This window comes from Pelophylax lessonae, assembly GCF_965119305.1.
Source record: "Pelophylax lessonae genome assembly, chromosome: 3".
Lineage (NCBI taxonomy): Eukaryota > Metazoa > Chordata > Amphibia > Anura > Ranidae > Pelophylax > Pelophylax lessonae.
The window spans coordinates 232,403,810-232,430,828 of record NC_138770.1 but is presented as its reverse complement, the minus strand read 5'-3'; the positions used below and the strand labels follow the sequence as shown (position 1 = coordinate 232,430,828).

At 47.3% G+C, this 27,019-nt stretch overlaps 1 protein-coding gene across 1 annotated transcript in view; it reads right to left on the bottom strand.

Moving 5' to 3' along the window:
• The window catches only part of RNF13 (ring finger protein 13), a 217,244-nt gene that overhangs the window by 158,183 nt on the left and 32,042 nt on the right, over positions 1 to 27,019 (bottom strand). Inside the window, exon 2 of the mRNA XM_082249211.1 lies at positions 17,848 to 17,928. Within this exon, the coding sequence (XP_082105337.1) occupies positions 17,848 to 17,928 (81 nt within the window). The remainder of the gene's footprint in view (positions 1 to 17,847; positions 17,929 to 27,019) is intronic.

Below are 27,019 nucleotides of genomic sequence, written 5' to 3'. Positions count from 1 at the left end.
TTATTTAGCACTGATCACTGTATTGTCACTTAGTGTCAGATTTGTCCACCACAATCCCGCTAAAAATCGCCGCCATTACTAATAAAAACAACAAAAAAATAAAAGTCCAAAAATATATCCCGTAGTTTGTAAACGCTATAACTTTTACACAAACCAATTAATATACGCTTTTTGGGATTCTTTTTTTACCAAAAATATGTAGCAAAATACAAATTGGCCTTAAATGATAAAAAAAATTAGATTTTTTTTTTGAAAAAATTTTATTGCGAATGTTTTATAGCAGAAAGTGAAAATGGTCACTCTTTTTTTGTTTATAGTGCAAAATCTAAAAACCACAGAGGTGATCAAATACCACCAAAGAAAGCTCAATTTGTCGGAACAAAAAGGACATTAGTTGCATTTGGGTACAACATCGCACGACGACCGCGCAATTGTTAATTAAAGTAACACAGGGCCGAATAGCAAAAAATGGCCTGGTCATTAAGGGGGTAAAACCTTCCGGAGCTGAAGTGTTTAAACAATGTCTTCCAGAAAAGGAAGTGGGTGGGGGGGGCACAGCAGGGAAGAGAAAACCTGTACACTATCAGGAAATCCTAGCCTTGCTCCTGCTGTGCTATCTTCCCGAGACATCTGAAGCAACTGGTCAATCGGAGCCATTACGCCTATCGGGTATTGTTGTTGCTACCTCGAATGCCTCTGTCTACCCATGTTACGAAAGATGACTTAGCATCTGCCTTGGCTAGCCTTGAAAGTAAAATAGCCAGGATGATTGCTTCTGTTTCACAGGGGGAGAGAAAGTGGGATAGAGCCCCCCTCTCCTGTGCCCAGGCCCAGCAGGGATCCACCAGAGTTATTAGGCTCTCAGGGTCTTGCGGGAACTCCTGGATTAGAGCCAGAAAGGGCAGAAGATGATGTACAGGAGGTAGCTGTTGATGGTTTGGGAGAGGCTCGGGCTGAGGATTCCTCTGCAGGGGGTTCAGACTCAGAGGAACCATTTTCAGCATCTCACTCTCAGAGGCTACTGATACAGTCCCTCACCGAAATGGTTTGGACTGGGTTTAAATTACCTCCTCTGGAAATGTTAGAAACCTTCTTTCCTTCTTTGGGTTCTTTGCGCCCTCAGCAGAATTCCCAAGCTTTTCCTTTACACCCCCTGCTGGAACAGCTGGTGTATGAGGGTTGGGATCATCCTGAGAGGTTGTCCTCCAATCGGTCTGTGCCTGAGTTAGTCGGGTAACAAGTCCCAAAGAGTCAATCCAACATGGCAGCTTCCTTGACAAAGTTCCACATAGTTTGTAAGTTTGTCTTGGCAAGGTGCATGGAGCTCTCATAGCTGATCAGTCTGTGGCCGTGGGCAGGCCAGACTGGGCTTTTTGGGCACCCTCTGTCCCTAATAGACACAGGGTGACTTAGACATAAGAGGAGCCTAGTAGGCTGATAGAGGAACATTCCAACCTCTCTAAGGTAGGCTGTGTTCCACGGGCCCTCCCAATGTCTGCACCCACCCAGTACCCCAAACAAATTGTCCAGAAAACAGAGTTACTCACCCAGCCAACCTCTGCCTCTCTTGTAGAACATACCTGCTGCTGGGGATAAGCGTGGACTGGCCCTTCTCCTGGGAGTCCTTTCAGCCGCTGGAGAGAAGACAGGGTGGTGGGGCTCACTTCATCAGGCTCTGGGGATCTGGGCCGACTGTCCAGCATCCCTGGGATATAAACGTAAAGACTGCAGTCCCATCCACTAGCACAGGAACTCCATCCTTTATATGTTGAGGGCAGAGGCCAACCATACTCTGCTCTGTTGCCAGCATTTCTGCTGGGTTGGGGTCATCATTCTGGGGCACCAACTGCTGCTGGGAAGGAGAGTCAGCTGCTCCATCTTCCTTACCCCCATCTGGCGGTTGGGACAACCTTTCTCCGGTACTGTCTCCCAGATGCACAGATCCTGGCTAGCGAGGAAAGACAAATTTCCTCCACTCTGACTGTTGGGGAGGGAGGGCAGCAACCTCCTCTCCCTTATCAACCTGGGCCTCCGGAACTACCACAGGTGTGGGGCAGAGGTAGTTGACTCTCTGTCCAGCTGCCAGCGCTTCAGCTGGGTGGGGATGGGGGGGGGGGGCGGCGAATGCTACCCCCAGGCCCTGGTTGTGGGTCTGCTGTAGATAGGAGGGATCTCCTACCTCCTCCTCCTGGCATTCCTGCGGGGTAGGTTGGGGATCTGGACCGGCCGTCCAGCATCCCTGTAGGTCTGGTGCAGAGACCGCCATCCCATCTGCACCATTGTGGGTCAGGGCTGTTGCCTCCCTGGAAGGTACACTGCTGCTGGGAAGGACGGACGACATCTTCAGTTCCCTATTACACATGCTGCCGCTGGGGAGAAAGGACGACACCTTTGGCTCCCTGTGACTCGTCTGCCGCTGGGGAGTAGAACCGACTGTCTCTATTCCCAGTAACTCCTGCTGTAGCTGGAGACCTGGGCCGGCTGCCCAGCCTCGCTCCCTGTAGGGAAGGTAGAGAGACCTCGGTCTCATCTCCACCTGCCATCGGTGGGTCTTCCAAGTACCACCAGTCTGCAATGTCTCTCCAACTGAAGAGTTGTGGGTCTGGATCTGCCACCCCGCACTCAGGCTCTGCTTGCAGGGTAGATTGAGGTGGAATGGCGCAGAGCAGGCGTTGGTAGTCCTGGTCCAGTTCCCACTCCATTCTGACCAGATTAATCAGGTCTGACCCCAGGTCGTCCGCTCTGGGGAGACCCAGTAGGGCTTCCCTGGTGTCGTGGATTTCCCAGTGCTAAAACTCTGCTTGACATCCAAAGTCCCTCTCCTCAAAGGCCTCCCAAAGCAAACCCGGTCCACTATAGTCCTCACCATCTTACGGCATATTATCGTCAGCCATCCAGTGGTCGCGCCGGGTGGCGTACCACTTTAGTGCCCGGTAAGCTTTATCCAGCCATGACTCCTTCCAAATCCGGTCCCACAGCTCCATCACCCACTCATCCAGGGGTTGCTCTCCTAGGAAAGGTAACCGCAGGGCAACGTATACCTGGAACCGCTGTTCTATGCTGGGAAGGCTCTCTCTCCACATCCACTGCACATCCTCCAAGGCCTCATACCACATTTCCTTTCGAGTGACATCTCTCCAGTCCAGTATGGCTTCTTCTGATATAGGCCCAACCTGTTGGGCCAAGTGTTGCTGCAACCTCCAGAGAAACTCCTCCTCATATGGGAACACTGCACAGGTGTTAGCTTGCTCCATAACTTTACAGGTGTCTCTGAGCTGCTTCTCCTGACACTAGGGCGCCATCCCACCGCTTTCCACCAATGTAACGGATCAACCAGCACCCGACCGGGTACCTACATTGACGGATGCTCCTAGTGCTTCCCAAGGGCTCCAAGCACTCCACCAGATACCGTAACCACTTCAGACCCCACGAACCGCCACAGCTTGGTTAGGGTCTCGCCATCTCCTACCCAACCTGGACCTTCGACAAGGCTCCAGGTTCCCATGGGTGACCCTCTCTTTCCCCAGAGAGTAAAGCCGGTAAAAGCTCTACACAAGCTCCTACAAGAGCTTAGTGATTATCCAAGGGAGTATGAAGGACATAGCATTTCCTTGTAGCATATTCCCCCAATGAGAGACAGGACTCGATTGAGGGTGAACTAACTCTTTATTGAAAAAGAAACACTTTTATACAGTTTTCCCCCACAAGGTTACCGTAACATTCACAATCCAATAGAAACAGGGTTTTACATTCCCATACAGGGTACACAATCCCTCCCCCCAACCTAAACGAATTATCTAGCCATCTAGACAGAACAATGTGAGGTCATTAACATTAGACAATGGGACGGCTCACTCCACATTCCCTCCCAATACACAAACAATAGGACAAGGCTGCTAGTGACAGTCTGCGTGTCTGTCACATTGAAGCTGGAATACACATTATCCCAATCCACAAACAATAGGGAAAACCTGTCTGACATTGAGAGATATGGAATACACACATTATTTAGGAATTACAGATTTCATGGCAATGGGAATAAATCTTCATATTTCTATATGGAGATATTGCTGACAAAAATGACTGTCCCATCTGAAGCAATTCAAACCATTAATTATCTGCTTTTCACTTCCAGTGACGGTGAATACCGTCACAGCCATTTACTCCACTGGGGAAGCCAAATGGCGAACCCCTTGAACAAAAGGTGCAAACCACAGAAAACGAAGCCAAAAGGACAATGAAAGAAACTGCCAAGGCGGACCCTGGCCCTCGTGGTACCCAAAGCCAGACGCTGCTCCACACCTCGGAGAAAAGCCAAACTTCGAGTCACCGAAAAGGAGCAGGGGTAAACCCCAAGAGATTCACATCCGCAAAGTACGCTCTTCAAACGCGATGGTAAATCTACTTAGAAGTAGATTTACTAGCTTACAGCAGCGTGGGGATCACCAATTCAGACAACCCTCTAGCCTTCAGCACCTGGCTTCCGACAGCCAAGCCGTTAAAGCCAGCGACTGTAAAGCAAGATGGAAGATTGTCCCTTGTGCCAACAGATGTCCTCTAAAAGGAATCTCCAAGGAGCATTGGCAACCAACCGTATCAGATCTGCCTACCAAGACCGGTGAGGCCAGTCTGGAGCCACCAGGATGGCCGTAATCCCTTCTGCCTCAAGCCTATGCAGGAGTCTTGACAGAAATACTAGAGGAGGAAAGACATATATATACCAGACTAAACTGGTCCCAAAAGAGCCACAAGTGTGTCTGTGGCATCGGCCAGAGAATCCCAAGACCGTGCCACAAACCCAAGCACCTTCCTGTTGAAACGAAAGGCCAACAGGACCACCTCAAGAGTTCCCCACCGGAGACACAACTGATGAAACACCTCCGGAAGAAATGTCCAGTATATCGCAGAGTAATTGTCGGTTCCAAGGACAACCAATCCCATCCACATCCGTAGTATTAATTCAGTCAGAAAATAAAAAAAGAAGCGCCCAGACAAACTGGGAGTGTCATGGAACTCAACCCCAAGTAGGGAAGTTAACCCACACTCTCTTCTAGGGACTTTTGTGAGGTGGTCATAAACTGGAAAAGCACATAATGTTAAAATAACATCTTTATTTAAATATCCAAAAGGGTTAAAACAGTAATATGTATAAAAAAGGTTTTACAACCACATAATTGGGACTCATTGCCTAGATATATTCAATGTAGATACAGTACTGGTCCTACATGTTTCACAGAGTGTTCTGCTTATTCAGTTGCTTCTTCAGGGACCGCATAAGACTGTTTCTACAGGCTTGTAAAGAAAAAAAGAGAAAAAAGAAAATGCAACGATGATAATAAAGACTGATGTCTGTATATACTGCATCTCCAATAACATACACATTATTGTACTCTTTCAATTGTATTCCATTATGGACACTTGGGCGCCAAGTTCGTACAGGGGATGAGAGCAATGATGCTCCTCTCTGCGGTCCTGACTCACCCGATCGTCCAATTGGGTGGAGCTGGTGTTGTTGGGCAGCCAGCGTGACATCCGCATCACTTCCTGTTTGCGGTTCACGTTGGTTTGTGCCACACACACCCCAAGATGGCGCCCGCACCAGATATGATGTATAGGGGCCGCCTTATGGCCCTGTCATTTCCGGTGGGACCAGCCATATAAGGTCTCTCTGGGGTAAGCCGGACGCGGCTCCCTGCTACCACAGGACAGGGATCGCTCCTCTTCTTTTATTTTCTGACTGAATATCCAGTATATGGATCGGTAGTCTGGATTCTTCCAGAGTCCAGACAACCGCCCCCCCCCCCCCTCCTGAACACAATCCATGCCAAAAAAAACGGCACCCCACTCGAACGGGCTGGCAACCGTGGTGACCACCGTCCAGTACAGGGAAAGGAGGATTTACCCTGTTGAAGCGCCGGAGAGCAAAGCCACCAATCAGGGACCCTCTCGTACCCAGACTCAACAGGATCAGATTGTCTAGACAATGTGGATTCTTGCTCCACATGACAAGAATTTCTCTTTGCAGAGGTCTCATGTGGACAGAATTTGTGAAATCAACCCATGGGAGTTGAGGCAGAGGTTGAGGCAGAGTCCAGAACAGACCCAGACAGTCCAACCAGGTGGACAGAACCAGAGCCAATACCTTGAAATTAAATTTCCAACCAAACGCCTGCAGAGTCCCCACAGTAATCTCCCAGTTGTCCTTCAGAGCAGTCAAAGACTCTGCTCGCAGAAGAAGATCATCCAGGTACTCCAGTATCGCAATCCCCTGCTGGCACAACAATGGCAACACCAGGGCAAACACTAGCGAAAAACCCGTGGGGTTGAGGTGAGACCTCTTGATAATGCTTCTCACCCACAGCAAGCGGAAGAAGCGCGGAAAAAGCGTGGATGACCGACATGGATCGTAAAATGAAGGTAAGCGTCCTTAATAATCAATAGAGGCCAGAAGATCCCCCGGATGTAGGAAAGCCACTACCGTATGAATAAACTCCATTCAAAACATCTGTACCCGCACAAAGCGGTTCAGAGCTTGAGGTCTAAAATTGGACATACCTCGCTTTCCTTCCTGGGACCTGTAAACATGAGACAAACATTGCGATTCTGAGACCGGAACAATCACCCTTTGTAGTAGCAAGTCTTGCACCGCCTCAAAAAGACCTCACAGGCAGTCTGGGGAAAAAAGCAGGTTGGAAGGAAATAACCTCTCTGGACGAGAAGACCGAAAACACGATCTTGTAGCTGGACCGAATCAGTTCGTGGACCCACTTGTCTTAAATCAGGGAGATCCGAAGACGTCCTCCCCCACCCCAGATTCGGGTGAGAGCACCCCTTCAGGCAGAAGGGGTGTTTGTCTGCAGGTCTGGAAGCACCCGCTCTCAGCATAACATCCCTCATGGAACCTCCGGAGGAGATCTTTCCAGGGAGGCTCAGAACAGACGATTCCCCACAAAGGGAAGATCACATAAGGCCATCTGGAAAGTCTGGTCCGCAGACCAGCATTTTAGCCATGTCATGCGCCGAAGGATCATTGCTGTCACAGACAGCCCAGAGACTAAGGGAGCCGCATCCAGAGAGGCATCGTAGACTAACTGCAACCCCTGGATCAACTAAGTGTAAATGAGGGGGTGAATGATGGAGTAATGAAGGCAAATGTACAGGTATTAAAGCTGCCACCAACCAGCCCCTAAGAATTAGGGGCCAACAATGTATAGGAGAAATTAAAAGGTTGGAATCGGCGCTACCTGGTATTAAAAATATGCTAAAAAAACTATAAACCAGTCTTGTTTGTAGAGCTTATAGATAGCGAATCAAATGTGTGATAAATTAGTGCAGAATAAAGTGCAAAGTGCAAACACTAACATAGACGATAATTGGGCTGAGTTTGTTAAGCCCTGAAAAATACTTAAAGTGCTGTGAGAATTTAAAAATTCACAAAGTGCAACATATAATTTATTGTGAGAAGCAAAGGACTATACAAATACTGCACTAAAAACGTAATAATCAGAGTGGTAATACAATGAAATAAATAAATAAATAAATAAAATAAAACAGTGTCACTATAGTGTGGTGATAAAAAACAGGGGGGGGGGAGAAAACCCCCTCTATGCAAAGAAACTGTGCTGGACTGATGTCCGTGATAGGTGAAATATACTGGAGGCGAGTGTAAAGCCCCATACACACGTACCGATTGTTGGCCGTGAATTTTTGGCCGCCGCCCGATCGGCCGATTATCGGCTTGTTAGTATGATGATTCCGACAACCGACTGTGACTTTTCGGCCGAACAAAATCTGGTGTGCATGCTATAAAATTTTTGTTGGCCATCAGCAGAACGGCCGATTGTTCAGTCAATACAGATTTCGGCCGACAAAAATCAGTTGAGCAAGACTGGGCAAGAAAAAACACACGAAAAGTAGACCATAACATGATATCATTTCTGCAGTTGGTTGTTGTTGGCCGACAAAATTCGTGTGCAGTCTAGAGCACATTTCAACCAACACAACAACACTGGACAAAAGACGGCAGATCGGTCGGCCAACAATCGGTGCGTGTGTACGGGGCTTAAAGGGACACAGGTGCCTGTACCTGTAGTGTCCACTAGATGTAGCACTCACCCTTTTTTTTTATATCCAAATGAATAGTATAAAAGTTGATAGGATTCCAAGTTAGGGGTGGATGGGGTCCAAACTGAGTGTTTAGCCGAGGTCCAGAGAAACCGCACGGATAGGCAGATCCCATCTAGGTGCTCAAACACAGAGAGATCCCCATAGTGTAGTATATACTGTCAAAAACATATAGCCAAGTAGTATTCACTCACGATTCAGGCTGATTGTTTCAGTGGGTAAATTTGCAGCGCCGAGGTGCTTCCGCGTTCCTGTGGCTGGTAGACTGCAGACCGGAAGGGACGTTAGTCGTAGAGTACCGCCCTCGTATGCACCCGTTTTGGAGTTCCATGCCTGAGGAGAGCAGCACGCCAGTCTTCCTCTGTCGAGTTAGCGCTTGGCTGAAATTTTTGTGTAGAGTACTGCCCTACATACGTTTCATCATTGGACATCTACTGGAGCGATGATATCATCGCTACAGTAGACGTCCAATGATGAAACGTACGTAGAGCGGTCTGCAGTCTGCCAGCCACAGGAATTTTTTAAAAGCTGAAGACTCCGTCATCGGAAATAGGGCAGAATTATTCAGCCTGGAGACCTGAGCCACAGGTGTGACTGCCCACATACTCAACAGAGACCCCCGTGTGCAATCCGGACAGCCCGGTCAGCAACAACCACATCCAACCCCCCCCCCTTTACAGGAGCAAGTGGGAAAGCCAGCTCCTACCTCCTCCCCCGGGGGGGGGGGGTAGGTTGGGGCCAAAAAACCACCATTACTGGTACAGAGGCTGGGGGAATGGAAGGAAACCCGGGGGTCTGACCATCCCAAGGAGGGGCCCACACCCACCCCGAGGGACCACAATGGGAGAGGGCACCATTCCGGGCAGACCACCTCCCCATCTTGGAATGGGGGGTGTTGCGAGCTAGAGGTACTCTGCGACTCAGGCCGCAGCAAGTCGTGTGCGCCCTCGCAAGGTGTTTCACGCTCGCTGGCCAGACTAGGAAGACCATAAGGATCTAGGATATCCAGCCTGTTGCCCAGTCCGGCAGCTGACTGTAGTTCTCAGAAGAACCAAATTGATAGTAGTTCTCACAGGAACAGAAAATAATAAAAGAAGAAAGAAATTCTGTTTAAAAGGAAAAAATGCCAGGACCACTGATCCCAGCAAGGAGCTAGGTCCTTACTCCTGACTAGGTAGAAAAAAAAAACTGAGATCCTAGAGCAGGAAGTGTGAGTATGCTACCTGGGACTGCCCCATAGGCGTAGTTAAGCTTTGTTAACCCTTTTTTTGGCCTAGTGTCCTACTCCTAGGAAGAGCAGCAAAAACAACGGAGTGAAAGAAGATATGTAGCTGTGTCTGTCAATATACGAAAAATAAAACATACTTTTTTTGTTTAGCTATAGACAACATTGGGAAAGATTACAGGTTTCTGTAGCCACCAAGAAGAATATCCAATTCCTGAGTGGTTGCCAAAACAGGAAGGGTGCTTGCTAAATCTCTCAAGCATATAACAGATCGTAATAAACTTTTTTATTTGGAAAAGAAAAGGTAAGAAGGAAAACCTCTGAGTTACAAGTTTACTACACTATGTAGCTTCCTTCTCCTCCTCTTCATACCTCCCTATATTTATGATGGGATTGAGTTGACCGCTGTAACCCGCAACATGGGAATAAACAAGGGGCGTTTCATTATCTGGTTCTGAGGAGATCGCTGTGGAGATTGACTTACATCCATTGCAAATACCCTTGAGGTATCTGGTAAGTGGGCTGTGCATGTGGTGTCGGTGGAGGATCGCACAAACCTACGATTGAAGTAGTGGCCTTGAAATAAAGGGACCCACCATACTCCCTTCTAAGAGTTGCTTTTGACACTAATATTTGTGGACACTATATTCACCTATTGACACTGTATTGATTTTGAGTGCGGTCTATAACACTTCTGGACACAATTATAAGCCTCATTGCTTTTTGGACGAGCCGCTCAGCACGATTATTTATTTGTTTATATAACATGTATTTATTTATATGCATCTATTCACATATTTAAATATGCATAGATATAATTATTTATTCACGTCCATAATAATCAAGTTTGACCCATTTGTTTATCTATTTAATTACACACTTACGCCTGTGCGCAATTGCTTTGGTGTTTTATACACTATTTTTTACTAAGAAGGAAAACCTCTCAAGGTGTTTTTTTGTCTGGTTCCCCTATATTCCTGTTCCTCCTCAGCGAAGTTACAGAAAATAAAAAAATCTGACCATCGTTTTAACACTTTCTGCTCTATGTAACATTACACAAAAAATTTGCCTGTACTTGGGTTTTAAAAGAAACCCGTAGAGATGAACATTACAAAAGAATTTTGCCTGCAGTTGGGCTTTAAAAGAAACCTGTAGAGAAGAAGAAACTACTATTGTGCATTATCTTTACAAGTTGACAGTACCTCTGATTGTTCAGGTTCCTTCGTAGACTAAATTATGACTAGTTCTCTTTATAGCTGACCTCCAGGCAACACAAGATTGAAATACAAATACCAACTGCAAAAGGATTTGTAATTGTGGATAGCCAGTCTTGTGATCAACACAACTCTTACTGACAGCCAAGACAGATCATGGTGCCTCTTTTTTCCGCTGTGGTTTAACACTACAGCTAGCTCACAAACATGCCCCCAGTCTGCTGACCAGCCACTGCAGGAAACACAACACAAAACAGTTTTAATCAGATGACTGCGGATGCAACACACAGCTTTGACTGGCTTATGATGTTTGGTCCTCCCTCTTTGTTTATTAAATTATTAGAAACTGGAATCAGAAGTTCTCAGTATTTATGCTAGTTCTATGTAAAATACACTGACTAATTCTTCTTTTAAATAATAAAAATGTGGTAGTATGTTTTTTTTTTTTTTTTTTTTATCTCCCTGAAGTTCAGCTTTAATCCTTTGACCATCAAGACATGTAATATACAGTATCTCACAAAAGTGAGTACACCCCTAACATTTTTGTAAATATATTATATCTTTTCATGTGACAACACTGAAGAAATTACACTTTGCTACAATGTAAAGTAATGTGTACAGCTTATATAACAGTTTAAATTTGCTGTCCCCTAAAAATAACACACAGCCATTATTATCTAATCCGCAGGCAACAAAAGTGAGTACACCCCAAGTGAAAATGTCAAAATTGGGCCCAATTAGCCATTTTCCCTCCCCGGTGTCATGTGACTCAGTGTTACAAGGTCTCAGGTGTGAAGGGCATCAGGTGTGTTAATTTGGTGTTCTCACTCCCACTCTCTCATGCTACCGTAGTCACTGGAAGTTCAACATGGCACCTAATCGCAAAGAACTCGGAGGATCTGAAAAAAACAATTGCTGCTCTACATAAAGATGGCCTAGGCTATAAGAAGATTGCCAAGACCCTGAAAATGAACTGCAACACAGTGGCCAAGACCATACAGCAGTTTGATGAATAGGCTCCACTCAGAACAGGCCTCGCCATGGTCAACCAAAGAGGTTGAGTGCACGTGCTCAGCGTCCTATCCAGAGGTTGTCTTTGGGAAATAGAGGTATTATTGCTGCCAGCATTGCTGCAGAGGTTAAGGGGTGGGGGTCAGCTTGTCAGTGCTCAGACCATATGCTGCACACTGCATCAAATTAGTCTGCATGGCTGTCGTCCCAGATGGAAGCCTCTTCTAAAGATGATGCACAAGAAAGCCCGCAAACAAGTTTGCTGAAGACAAACAGACTAAGGACATGGATTACTGGAACCATGTCCTGTGGTCTAATGAGTCCAAGATAAACTTATTTGGTTCAGATGGTGTCAAGCGTTCATGGCGGCAACCAGGTGAGGAGTACAAAGACAAGTGTGTCTTGCCTACAGTCAAGCATGGTGGTGGATGTGTCATGGTCTGGGGCTGCATGAGTGCTGCCGGCACTGGGGAGCTACAGTTCATTGAGGGAACCATGAATGCCAACATGTACTGTGACATACTGAAGCAGAGCATGATCCCCTCCCTTCCGAGACTGGGCCGCAGGGCAGTATTCCAACATGAGAACGACCCCAAACAAACCTCCAAGATGACCACTGCCTTGCTAAAGAAGCTAAGGGTAAAGGGGATGGACTGGCCAAGCATGTCTCCAGACCTAAACCCTATTGAGCTTCTGTGGGGCATCCTGAAACGGAAGGTGGAAGAGTGCAAGGTCTCTAACAGCCACCAGTTCCGTGATGTCGTCATGGAGGAGTGGAAGAGGACTCCAGTGGCAACCTGTAAAGCTCTGGTGAACTCCATGCCCAAGAGTGCTGGAAAATAATGGTGGCCACACAAAATATTGACACTTTGGGCCCAATTTGGACATTTTCACTTAAGGGTGTGCTCACTTTTGTTGCAAGCGGTTTAGACATTAATGGCTGTGTGTGTGGAGTTATTTTGAGGGGACAGCAAATTTACGCTGTTATACAAGCTGTACACTTACTAATTTACATTGTACCAAAGTGTCATTTCTTGAGTGTTGCCACATGAAAATATACAATAAAATATTTACAAAAATGTGAGGGGTGTACTCTGAAATACTGTACATTGAGATACTGTACAAATGTAAGCGGTGTACTCTGAGATACTGTACATTAAATCTTTAGAAATTTATGAAGATTTTTAGTAGTTCCCCCCCCTACCATTGTCCTGCACACAAGGAGATGAATGGGTAATGAGCAATGACCTAGAGCATTCATTAAAAGTTCAATGATAGTAGGCATAACAGCACCATCATTTTGCAACAGTAGGGGGTCAGCAGAGAATACATCAGCATTTACTATTGCAATTTATGTATTCTGTGCAGACCTATCCCCCTGCTGTGCTGCATGACAGAAGTCATCAGCATAGCCCCTCAGTCATTGCACCTGCCCTGAACACATGCATACACTTGGGGGTGATGACTGCAGTGCTGCCTGTACCTCCCACAGGAACACCCATAAATAGGGCTTACACCTGAGGCAACCAGAACAGATATAAAAATGTGCCTTAATTTTTAACCACAGCACAAATATGAATAGTACTTAGGCCCCTTTCACACGATCTTAGCGATCAGGTCCACCTGTCCATTTTTCAGGCGGACCTGATCGGGCCACCCATTCTCCTCTATGGAGAGGGGAATGTCAGCGGAGATGTATCCGCTGACACCCGATCCAACAAGATCTGCTTAAAACAGATGGATGGCGATACGTTCGCCATCTGTCCAGCAGGTAAGATCGGATGAAAACGGACATGCTGTATGTTTTCATCCGATCTCCCCAAATAGGAGAGCGGTACTCTGACAGGTCCGTCTCTTCACAGTGAGCAGAGATGGCCCTGTCATCCATCTGCTCAGCGGGGATCAACAAAGCTAGCAGAGCCCGTCGAGTGGATGCGCCCCATGAGAAAGGGACCCAAGAGCTACATGCACTTGCCCCTCTGGGCATTCAACATACAGTGGGTACGGAAAGTATTCAGACCCCCTTAAATTTTTCACTCTTTGTTATATTGCAGCCATTTGCTAAAATAATTTAAGTTCATTCTTCTCCCTCATGAATGTACACATAGCACCCCATACTGACAGAAAAACACAGAATTGTTGACATTGTTGCAGATTTATTAAAAAAGAAAAACTGAAATATCACATGGTCCTAAGTATTCAGACCCTTTGCTCAGTATTTAGTAGAAGCCCCCTTTTGATCTAATACAGCCAGGAGTCTTTTTGGGAAAGATGCAACAAGTCTTTCACACCTGGATTTGGGGATCCTCTGCCATTCCTCCTTGCAGATCCTCTCCAGTTCTGTCAGGTTGGATGGTAAACGTTGGTGGACAGCCATTTTTAGGTCTCTCCAGAGATGCTAAATTGGGTTTAAGTCAGGGCTCTGGCTGGGCCATTCAAGAACAGTCACGGAGTTGTTGTGAAGCCACTCCTTCGTTATTTTAGCTGTGTGCTTAGGGTCATTGTCTTGTTGGAAGGTAAACCTTCGGCCCAGTCTGAGGTCCAGAGCACTCTGGAGAAGGTTTTTGTCCAGGATATCCCTGTACTTGGCCGCATTCATCTTTCCCTCGATTGCAACCAGTCATCCTGTGCCTGCAGCTGAAAAACACCCCCACAGCATGATGCTGCCACCACCATGCTTCACTGTTGGGACTGTATTGGACAGGTGATGAGCAGTGCCTGGTTTTCTCCACACATACCGCTTAGAATTAAGGCCAAAAAGTTCTATTTTGGTCTCATCAGACCAGAGAATCTTATTACTCACCATCTTGGAGTCCTTCAGGTGTTTTTTAGCAAACTCCATGCGGGCTTTCATGTGTCTTACACTGAGGAGAGGCTTCCGTCGGGCCACTCTGCCATAAAGCCCCGACTGGTGGAGGGCTGCAGTGATGGTTGACTTTCTACAACTTTCTCCCATCTCCTGACTGCATCTCTGGAGCTCAGCCACAGTGATATTTGGGTTCTTCTTTACCTCTCTCACCAAGGCTCTTCTCCCCCGATAGCTCAGTTTGGCCGGACGGCCAGCTCTAGGAAGGGTTCTGGTCGTCCCAAACGTCTTCCATTTGAGGATTATGGAGGCCACTGTGCTCTTAGGAACCTTAAGTGCAGCAGAAATCTTTTTGTAACCTTGGCCAGATCTGTGCCTTGCCACAATTCTGTCTCTGAGCTCTTCAGGCAGTTCCTTTGACCTCATGATTCTCATTTGCTCTGACATGCATTGTGATCTGGAAGGTCTTATATAGACAGGTGTGTGGCTTTCCTAATCAAGTCCAATCAGTATAATCAAACACAGCTGGACTCAAATGAAGGTGTAGAACCATCTCAAGGATGATCAGAAGAAATGGAAAGCACCTGAGTTAAATATATGAGTGTCACAGCAAAGGGTCTGAATACTTAGGACCATGTGATATTTCAGTTTTTCTTTTTTAATAAATCTGCAACAATGTCAACAATTCTGTGTTTTTCCGTCAACATGGGGAGCTGTGTGTACATTCATGAGGAAGAAGAATGAACTTAAATGATTTTAGCAAATGGCTGCAATATAACAAAGAGTGAAAAATTTAAGGGGGTCTGAATACTTTCCGTACCCACTGTATTTTAGATTGTAGGGATAAGTCTTTAAATAAGGCCAAATCCATAACCAAAGATATTTTAAAGGGACATATTTAAATATCAATCCACTGCCAAAGCTCTGAAAACCAGTATTAATGTTTGTGGCAACTGTATTTGTTATAGTCCCGTGCAGAATGCTTCATTACACTGCACCTGCTACAAGTTGCACTGCAAGGGTTAAAGGCCATTCCTGACTGGGCCATTGTGCACCACCATACAATAGTATGCAAGTCAAACAGTCCCAGCAAGGGTAACTCACAGACTGACTGCAGAGCAGGGGGGTTAATGGCTATTTGTTACCAAGTCACCTTCTAACACCATACAACAATATGCGAGTCAATACCCGCAAGGGTTACACACAAGCCATACAGCACAGGATAAGTTAAGGTGGTTGTAAAGGCTGTCAATCACAGCCAGTGAGACAATGAGGAGAGAGCGGGGTCTGGAGCCGAGTAGCGGCTCTTTGTGTCTTATGGACACATAGAGCAGGGCTCGGGAGTGAGCACACACCAGTGCCCTCCCCGGTAGAAAGTGGCTTGCTATTGGGAGCACTGGTAAAAGGGAGGGGGGATGCCGGCAGGGGACCCGAGAAGAAGAGGGGCCAAATCCATAACCAAAGATATTTTTAAAGGGACATATTTAAATATCAATCCACTGCCAAAGCTCTGAAAAACAGTATTAACAAAGCAGGCAAGCATGGCATGTTTTTTTTTTTTTTTTAAATAGACTTATGTTTAACACTACTTTAAAGGTCGGTTGTGACTGTCACATTAGGCCATCATATCCAAAACATATGAGAGACAGTACCCTCGAGGATTACTCATGAAGCAAATGCAGAGTGAGAGAGGTTAATGGCCGAAAACCTATTACCTCCCCTTGGGACTGTTAAATGCAGACAATAAATGCTTCCTTCATTGTGAAGTAAAATTGTATTACAGCTTCATAAGTACACAATTAAAACATGTTCAAGCCCTGGTGTACACCCCAGTCTATACACTTGTACCCCTGAGGTTGGTATATACCACTGGTCTTATTCTAGAATATCTAGAAAGTGCCTAAGCCGGCTGCTCCCACCCCCTCCACAGCTCCGGTGAGCGCAGGGGGACAGAGCAGAGAGCTGGTGACTGACAGTCAGCAGCTCTCTGTTTAGGGAGCCCTGAGAACCGAACGATCTGCAGTGTTTGATGGCTCGTTTTTCAGTGTTAGAGGCGCTGGGGGACAGATGCAGCATTGGACAAATACTGCATCCACCTAGGTAATTTCGATCCTTAGAAAAAAAAAACATACATCTTTTTTAAACTAAACTAAATATTCAACATGTGTTATAGATTACACAAATCTTCCTTGCATATGTATAGTTTGTAATAGTCCATGCACATGGTAGCAACCAATTTGTTTTCTTAGATGTGGTGGTTGCATTCATTTTCTTTTTAGGCTTCTTCTATTTTTACTTGGTGATCTGACCAGTAAGTCTGTTATTAACAGAACAAGCTGTCCTGCAGATGTAGCAGTTAGAGAGATGAGACAAATCATTTACGACTGACGGGGTGCTTAAAATGATCAGCTTTTATGTTAAACTTTTATCCCAAAAGGAAAAAGAAAAAGTTTCTGCTGTTACTTCTTATTAGACTAACAAATTAAAGCCAAACTCTGGCTAACTACGAGGTGGTATCAAAAGTTTTAAGACTAGCTCCGTTTACAAGAAGGATTTTATTTATCCACCTTCACACACTATCACCTTCACAATAGTCCCCTTGCATAGCAATACAGCACTCCCAATGTTTCTGCCACTCCTGGAAAGTGTCCTGGAAGTCTCTTTTTTGATGCATGTCAAGCACTTTCTGCGATACGCGCTGGATCTCCGCAATGGTGTCAAAATGTAGACCTTTGAGCTTGATCATCTTGGGGAAGAGGGCAAAGTCCGCATGGGCCAAATCTGGCGAGTAATGAGGGTGAGGAAGTGAGAGCATGTTGTTTCCGATGATGAAATAGCAGACGTGGTGACGCACAAGGTCAGAATGGCACCAGTTGCACAGTTCCCGATGTACACAGAATGATGTCTTTTGGCATGGATGTACATCTCTACAGGTTTCTTTTAAACTCAAGTACAGGCAAACACGTCTGTGTAATGTTACATAGAGCAGAAAGTATTAAAACCATGGTCCGATTTTTCTATTTTCTGTGACTTATGAAGGTTGGTGCTCCCTGTGACTGCGCATGCAGCCTTGTGCTGCCATCTGTTGGCGTTTTACAAAACTTTTTGATACCACCTTGTACATCTAAATATAAATCTAGTACATCTAACACCCCCCTCTCCTCAGACTGAAAATGATATCCAAATGGGCCCCCTGTGCTCTATTATCCACAGTGGGGCACTCTAATACAGGAGGGGTGTTACTGGCCAGATCATAAGGTGAAAACATCAATAAAAAAATATTTACATTATTGGTTTTGTGCTTAATACCATTTCTAGATCTAAAAGTTGTCAATAGAAAGCCAGAGTAAGTGCATTTAGCCAATGAGAGATCCCTATAGTGGTAATCTACTTCAAGCTAAATTCCAATAACTCAAAATATGTGCTCACCCAAAATTCACCATATTTTCCAGTTTACATCCACTTACCTTTAAGCCATCACTGGGAAGCCTGTAGCCAAACCTTGCTGGAAGGTCCTCAAATGTTCGAGTGTCATTGTCTGAAGCATACTAAAACAAAGCACAAGTGCACAGTTATATAAAAACTTTGATGTGGTTCCTTCAAAAAGCATCCTTCAAGCTCAACTGCAGCCAACTTTCTTTCTCATATCTTAAAAGTGGTTCCAAAGTATAAATATTTTTTACATGAATGCATTCCTTGCATTCAGGCACAAAATGTTTAGACATCAGTATTCCCCCCTCACCCCCTCTTTTACTTACCTGAGGCCTCATTCAATCCAGTACTGTGCCTATCTGTAGCTCTGTTCTCACCTTACGGGCTTTGCTGAGGCAGCAGAAACCATTGCCCCTGCTGCTGTCAAAGACAATGATAAAAGAGCGGGAGCAGGGGACCAGAGAAAAGGAGGTCCAGGGTCAGTCTGTGCTATTCTATTGCACAGAGGAGGTTAAGTATAAACCTGTTTTTTTTTTACAATCACTTTAAAAAATACATTTGTCTAATCCCACCTCTGGATCTTTCCTCTGTTGCTCTCTTCTGATCCATTTATCCTTCCCCCTCCCTCTTATATTAGTAGCCCCCCTCCTTTTTTCTCCTCTTCTTCTTCCAGGTTTATTATACCTCCAGCCCCTCCTCATCCTTTTTGTCCTCTGAACTGTGCTCAAAGATTTCGTATTACAGGGCTTGACAAATTTGCTTGAAATCCAAGAGCCAGCTAACAAAGTTAGGAGCCAGTTTTTTTTTCGTGCATGCCAAATGGCTGGCTTCTGTCGGACCAACTTCCATACAAACGGGCCGAATGGCGGCCAGTTTTTAATGAACCGGCTGATGTTGCCTGGCATTCGGCCCGTGTGTACTTGGCTTGATGGTGTGATGGGCAGTGGCTCACCTGGAAAGGACAGTGCAGCAAGTTGTAAGCGAAAGGAGATCCAGTAACGCATGCCACCCTAGGCCCCTTTCACACATGCACCTCTGCTAAGCAGAATCCTCTTGCTCAGCAGGGCTTTCTCTGCTAATCCCCGCTGAGCAGGTGGATGACAGGTCCTGTCCAATCCGCTATGCAGAGCGAACATGGACACAGTCCCGCTCTCCTCTATGGGGCAGTCGGATGGAAATGGACTGCCTGTCCATTTCAATCCAATGCCATCTGATTCGATTCATCGGACAGATGGAAAATAGGACCACCATCTGTCTGTTTTTTGCCGATAGGATCGGATGGCAGCGGTTGTCAGCGGACACCCGCCACTCCAAAGAAGAGACTGGGTCCGTGCATGCAACTCGGCAGGTCAGGAAAGGGACATAGGGAGGGAGCCTGGAATTTGGGGGGCCCTCTTTTACAGGGGGCATCCTGATTCCGATAAGCCACCTGCCCACAGACCCCCACAACCACCGCCCAGGGTTGTAGGGAAGAGGCCCTTGCCCTCATCATTATGGGGACAAGGTGCTTTAGGGTAGGGGGGTGCAGAGCCCCCCCTTCTCCAAAGCACCCCCCCCCCCCGTGTTGAGGGCGTGTGTCCTGGTATAGTCAGGAGGGGATGGGGCCACTTGCTCGTCCCCTCCCTTTTCCTGATCTGCCGGGTTGCATGCACGGATAAAGGTCTGGTATGGATTTTGAGGGGGACCCCACACCATTTTTTCGGTGTAGGGCTCCCCTCAAAATCCATACCAGACCCGAAGGACCCGGTTTGGAACCCTAGGGGGGGACCCCCACGCCGTTTTTTTTCCCATTATGGTGTGGAGTTCCCCCTCAAGATCCTCAGAGCGCAAGACGCACTTACAAGTCGGAGCCTCCTGATCCGACTTGGAAGCAACTTCCATTCAAATCATTGAGCTGAAAGCCGTATCAAAGACAGCTCATAGACAACCATTGATTTTGAATGGAGGCAGAAAAACTCTGCTAAAAGCCAACGTTGATAAACATGCATTAACGCAAATGGAAAGCTGCTAGGAAGCTTGAATGCCTCATTTCCCCCAAAAGTTTTAAAACAGCCAATCAAGCAATTGAAAACTGGGAAATGCCCTGGACCCAGTGGGATCAAAACCCACCATTCCCAACTGCTGTCTGCCGATACTCCCACTCATCATCTTCTAGAAGGCCACATTACAGTCATACAAAATACAAATTAAGGGGCCATAGACAACCCCTTGGAACGGCTGCAAAAAAGGGATGCTCAGACCAACTCCGTGAAAAAGTGAAAAACTTTATTAAGGATCAGAATTGACACATGATCTAAAATGACCCCGTCTTGGGGAATACATTACAAATATCAACAGGCTCAAAGAAAGCAACAGAAGACATACATGACACATAAAAACAATGACACACTCTCACAAGGCCGGCCTCACACATACTCCGGAAGATCAAACCAATGGGAACCACATTACAGTCATTCCAAAAGATCCAGCATCAGTAACAAATCAGATAGCACTCGTAAATGCCAATGTAGACAAACAGAAATAATTCCACTCTAATGCTCCTATCACCGATAATCCACCAACGTGACATGTAATGAACTGGTGCTAAAGCTGAACGATTATGGATAAAATGAGAATCACGATTTTTTTTACTTAGAATAAAGATTACGATTCTCTCACAATTCTTGGCGTGACATCATCTTTCACATTATACAAAAAAATTGGGCTTACTTTACAGTTTAGTTTTTTTTTTTTTTTCAAATTTAATAGTGTATTTTTTTCACAAAAAATTGTGTTTTAACCACTTAAGCCCCGGAGGATTTGGCTGCTAAAAGACCAGGGGGTATTTTGCGATTCGACACTGCGTGACTTTAACGGACAATTGCGCGGTCGTGCGACGCTGTACCTAAAACGTATTTAACGTCCTTTTTTTCCCACAAACAGAGCTTTCTTTTGGTGGTATTTGATCACCTATGTGATTTTTTGATCACGCGCTATAAACAAAAAAAGAGTGTCAATTTTGCAAAAAACAATATTTTTCACATTTTTTTTATATGAAATTCCCCCCCAAAAAAAAAGTAAAAATCTAAATTTTTTAACATTTTCGGCCAATTTGTTTTATGCTACATGTTTGGTTAAAAAAAAAAAAAAAAAAAAAAATCGCAAAAAGCATATTTTGATTGGTTTGCGCAAAAGTTATCGCGTTTACTAACAAAGGGAAAGATTTTTGTCATTTTTGTTGTTTTTTTTAACGAGTAATGGCGGCGATCTACAATTTTTTTTGCGGTACTGCGACATTGGGGCGGACAGATCGGACCCTTGACTGACATTTTTGACACTTTTGGGGGTACCAGTGACATTTCTACAGTAATCAGTGCTATATGTATGCACTGTTACTGTAAAATTACACTGGCAGTGAAGGGGTTAACTTTATTTGAGAGGGAGGGGCTGTGTGTGTCCCTAGGGGCGTGATTCTAACTGTGATTGGCTGTGGCTTGAGCTGTAGGAACACTGATCAACGGTCCTACATAGTAGAACCGTATGATCAGTGTTTCTAATAAGGGGAGAATGACAGGCGGCTTGTTTACACAGCCTGCCTGCCTTTCTCCCTCTCCCCCGACGATCGCAGAGTGACCGGCGGACATCGGGTCCGCCGGTCACACGCGCGGGAGGGTCCGTGACCGCACGGGAGCGCGCCGGCGGCGGCGCGCGCGCGCTCCCTAGAGCCTCACAAGCTAGTGACGTACCGATACGTCACTCTGCCTGGGAGGGGCTGACCGCCGCAGTATATGTACTTGCGGCGGTCGGCAAGCGGTTAAAGACCGCTGTGCAAATACCGTGGGACATAAAATATTGCAACGACCGCTATTTAATTCATAGGGTCTCTGCTAAGAGAGATTATATATATATCTATCTATCTATATATATATATATATATATATATATATATATATATATATATATATATATATCTATCTATATATATATATATATATATATATATATATATCTATCTATATATATATCTATCTATCTATCTATATCTATATATATATATGTTTGGGGGTTTTAAGTAATTTTGTAGCAAAAAAAAAAACGGAATTTTTGTAAAATCTTACCTGTAAAATTCCTTTCTCTGAGTCCTCCGACAGTCGCCGCCTCTCCATATTCGTCACAATGGGGGTAATTGACCTTTGCTCCGTAGGAGTAGCTAGGCAACAGAATATGTCAATATTAAAGCTTTTAGCATATCCCACCCCCAGGGGGTGGTCCCCTCAGTCAATACCCTCCTGCTTCCTGTATCCATACCTCAGTTTCAGTGGAATAGCAGTAGAGTACATAAACAAACCCCAAAAGAGGGGCGGGGGCGGCAACTGTCGGAGGACTCAGAGAAAGGAATTTTACAGGTAAGATTTTACAAAAATTCCGTTTTCTCTTACGTCCTCCGACAGTCGCCGCCTCTCCATATTCGTCACAATGGGGACGTCCCAAAGCAGTGCACACGAGGGGTGGGAAACGCAACCGCGCCTAAGGCAACGCAGGACCCACATCAGAGAAAGGAACCTTACCAAAGGAAGGAAACCAGCTGGGCAGCATGAAAAAAACTTTGCTCAACAGGAGCAACAACCCAGGAAGAACAAATAACCTAGGGATAAAAACATCCCAAACAGCCAAGGGCCCAAAAATAAGGGACCCTAAGGTACTGCCGCACTAAGAACCTTGCGGCCAAAGGAAGCATCTGCCGATGCCTGAACATCCACTTTGTAGAACTTTGAGAAGGTGTGAACGGACGACCAAGTCGCCGCCTTACACACCTGAGCCACAGAAGCCCGATGATGACAGGCCCAAGACATACTCAGAGATCTGGTAGAGTGCGCCTTCACAGGCATGGGGGGAACTTTTCCCTTCAAAGCATAGGCCTGTTCAATGGTCTGTCTGATCCATTTGGCGATGGTAGAAGCCGACGCCGCCAAGCCCTTCCGAGGTCCCTCAGGAAGGACAAAGAGAGAATCCGCCTTGCGAAAGGATTTAGTCGCTGACAGGTAAACCCTGATCGCCCGAACAACATCCAAGGAATGTAAAGCCACCTCCTTCGGATGCTTGGGCTTCACGCAAAGTGAAGGCAAGACAATGTCCTCATTGAGGTGAAATTCCGAGATCCTTTTCGGAAGAAAAGAAGGATTAGGTCGCAAGACCACCTTATCCAAGTGAAGCACCAGATACGGAGACCTGCAGGACAAGGCTGCCAGCTCCGACACTCTGCGAGCCGAAGTGATCGCCACCAAAAAAGCGACCTTCTTAGACAACAGAAGCAATGAGATCTCCCTGATCTTTTCAAAGGGAGCATGTTGCAACACGGACAGAACAAGGTTCAAGTCCCAAGGAGGCAAAGGCTCCCTCCGAGGAGGGACCAGGTGTCGCACCCCTTGAACAAAAGTGCCAACCAGAGAATTAGATGCCACAGGGCGTTGAAAAAGAGCGGCCAGTGCAGAAATCTGACCCTTAATCGTGGCCAACGCTAAACGCTGGTCCACACCCGTCTGAAGGAAAGACAACACCCTAGACACCGAGTATGAGCGAGGAGAAAACCCCCTGGACTCACACAAGGCAAAATAGGCCTTCCAAGTACGGTAGTAAATCTTCCCCGAAGAGGCCTTTCTAGCGTTGATCAAAGTATGAATGACCTCAGGGGAGAGACCCCTATCCTTCAGGACCTCGGTTTCAACAGCCAGGCCGTCAAATCCAGCGACTGTAAAGCAGGATGGAATATTGGTCCCTGAGACAGAAGATCTTCTCGAAGAGGCAGACGCCATGGAGCGTCGACCGCCAGATTCACGAGGTCGGCGAGGCCAGTCTGGCGCCACCAGAATCACCGTGAGCGGTTCCGAGGACAACCTGCGAAGGAACCGGGATAGCAACTGAATTGGTGGGAACGCATACATCAGTCGATACTGATGCCACAGAGCCACTAACGCGTCTGCCCGAGGATCGCGCGTCCTTGCCACGAACCTTCCCACCTTGTTGTTCAGACGAGACGCGAACAGGTCCACATCTGGGAGACCCCACTTCGCGCACAACATCTGGAAGACATCCGGGTGGAGTGACCACTCTCCCTGGTCCAGGGACTGGCTCAGATAATCCGCCTGCCAGTTCTCCACCCCTGGAATGTGAACCGCTGTTATCGCCGGGACGTGCGTCTCGGCCCAAGACAGAATGTCGGCCACCTCCCGAGCCGCCCGGGCACTCCTGGTGCCCCCTTGGTGGTTGATGTAGGCCACCGCTGTGGCATTGTCCGTCTGCACCCGAACCGGACGGCCCTGAAGCCTGTCCGTCCAACATCGAAGGCAGAGATTTATCGCCCGCAATTCCAGAATGTTGATCGGAAGGGAGGATTCCCCCACCGACCAAGTACCCTGGGCGGACAGAACGCCCAGAACACCACCCCAGCCCGACAGGCTGGCATCCGTGGTGATCACCGTCCATGAAAGAGGACGAAAAGACTTGCCCCCCGACACTGCCGGGGACTGTAGCCACCACAGAAGATCCCTTCTGGTGTGAGGACTCAATGAGATCTGAAGATCCAGAGATTGCGGTCGCCCGTCCCACCTGGACAGGACCTCCGCTTGGAGACCCCGCGTGTGAAACTGGGCAAAGGGTATCGCCTCGAAAGCCGAGACCATCAGTCCCAGACACCTCATGCACGTCCAGAGGGACGAACACGGAACGTCCCTGAGGGACCTGACTTCTTCCTTAAGTGTCCTGAGCTTGTCTTCCGGCAGGAAGACCTTCGCCTGAACAGAGTCCAGAATCATTCCCAGGTAAGGAAGACGAACCGACGGACACAGCGTCGATTTTGGAAAGTTTATCGTCCAACCAAACTCCTGTAGAGTTTGCATCGTGACTGACAAGTCTCTTACCAGACCCTGACTGGTCGCAGACCGAACCAGAATGTCATCCAGATACCCCAGGACCGAGATGCCCTGGGCTCTCAATAAGGCCAGAACCGGTGCAAGCACCTTGGTGAACACCCACGGAGCTGAAGCGAGACCAAAAGGCAGGAATTGGTAATGATCCTCCGCAATGGCGAATCGAAGGAACCTCTGGTGACCCTCGAAAATGGGGATGTGAAGGTACGCATCCTTCAAGTCGATGGAGGCCATGAATTCTCCCGGAACTAGAGCAGCCACCACTGAGCGCAGGGATTCCATGCGGAACTTGCGAACCCGCACAAACCACTCCCTGAGCCCGCAGGTCCCACACCGCCAGGTGCAGATCCCGCAAACGCTCCGGAGACAGTTGAAGGTTTGAGGGAAAAAATCTGCTCGCCGGCCGAGAGAGGAACTCGATCTTGTAACCGGACCGAACGATCTCCAGAACCCACCTGTCCCGAACGCGGGCCAGCCAGGGTTGAAGAAAACCGAGCAAACGTCCCCCCACCCCAGAACTGGGTGAGGGCGTCCCTTCAGGCCGCATTGTTATGAGCAGCGGACCCGGACTGGCCGGACTTCTGCTTACCTGTCCACGGCTTCTTTTGGGAGCCTTGACATTTGAAGGGTTTGCCCTTATAGTGCGACCGAAAGGCACGAAAGGACCCCTGAGAGGGCCTAAACGAAGCATGCTTCTTACCTTGAGCACCCTTAGCCTTGTGAGACTGGGGCAAGAGCGTGCTCTTACCCCCAGAGATCCCCTTTATCAGCGTATCCAGGGAGTCGCCAAAAAGACGAGATCCCGTATAAGGCAGATTAGCTAAAGTTTTGCGAGAAGATTGGTCCACAGACCAACATTTCAGCCAAATCAAGCGGCGTGTCAACACAGCCACGCTGTGCACACGTGCAGCCAAAGGGATTACATCCAATTCCGCATCACACAAATACATGACACCCTGATGAATTTGATCCCCCATAGCCAACGTTGTCGGCGGGGCAGAATCAGCCACCAGGACGCGCCTGAGCACCTGCGTCCAATCCGCGACAGCCTGAGCTGCCATAAGGGAAGCAAAAATAGCTCTTAGCATGGAACCGGTAACCGAGTAAGTATGGCGGGCAAGAGACTCCAGTCTCCTGTCCGTGGGGTCCCGGAACACCGGGGTATCTTCTGTCAGAATCGCAGTAGATTTATTCAAAACCGCCACCGCGTGATCCACCGGAGGCGGCACACACCAGCGTTCATCAGTGGCGGGTGTGAAGGGATAACGCAGCTTGAACCTACTTGGCACAGCAAAAGGCTTCTTTATATTGCGCCATTGTTCACTAACAGCGCGCTGAAAATCCTCAGTGCAAGGGAAAACCTGTGAAGTTTTGCGTCTCCGCTGCGTCCCATAAGAGGCCAGGACGGCAGGAGGACACGGTTCATCCTGCAAATGCAGCGTTTGTTTGATAGAAGCAACCAATTCATCCATGATTGCAAGCTCTTCAGACGAGCCAGGGGGGGAATCATCAACCCCTTCAACCTCTGCCTCCCCTTCCGACCCTGCAAAGTCCAGGGACGAACGGGACCCCGATAAGGGGACCCCAGCCATAGCAGCCCCATCACCATCGCCCTCAGAATCAGAGGAGATTGAAACTCTGGGCCGTTTTGTGGATTGAGCAGCCACAAGCATCTGCACCTGAGCAGCCAGGTTAGCCACAATGGTAGCCAAATCCCCCCCCCCTCAGGGGGAGCAGCAACAGCAACATTAAAGTGGGAGGAAATTTGCTTTCCTGAGAATCCATGCCCCCAAAAGTTTGCAGGAAAAAAAGGGTAACTGCCCCTTTAAAATCGCGGCGAGCGCAGCCCACCGCACACACACAGCACACACCGACCCCCACAGGGAGAAGTACAAACTTTAGGCAATGAATACAGGAATAAGAGAAGGTAAACCTGGAGAGACCACTTAGGCTGCTGCATCGATCGCTGTGCCCAGGGAAAAGGAAGTGATGCAATAACGACCGTTCCTATAAAGCCTATGGAAGGCTACAAAAAAAATGGCCGCCGGAGGAGGAAGTAAAGGCAGAGATCATGCAGCGCTGACATGAGGCCGGAGCGATCGCCGCCAAAATGGCGGCGCTTGGCGCCAAAAACGCCGCTCCCTGTACATAGTAATCGCCATCACACGCCTGCAGTACAATAAAACAATGGCGGACCGCAGCAGCGGCCGCCGCATGTATGCACAAACATGGTCACATCATGCCCCACAGCATACAGCCTGTCACACAGAGAAAAGCACACAGTCTGAACACAGAACAGTGC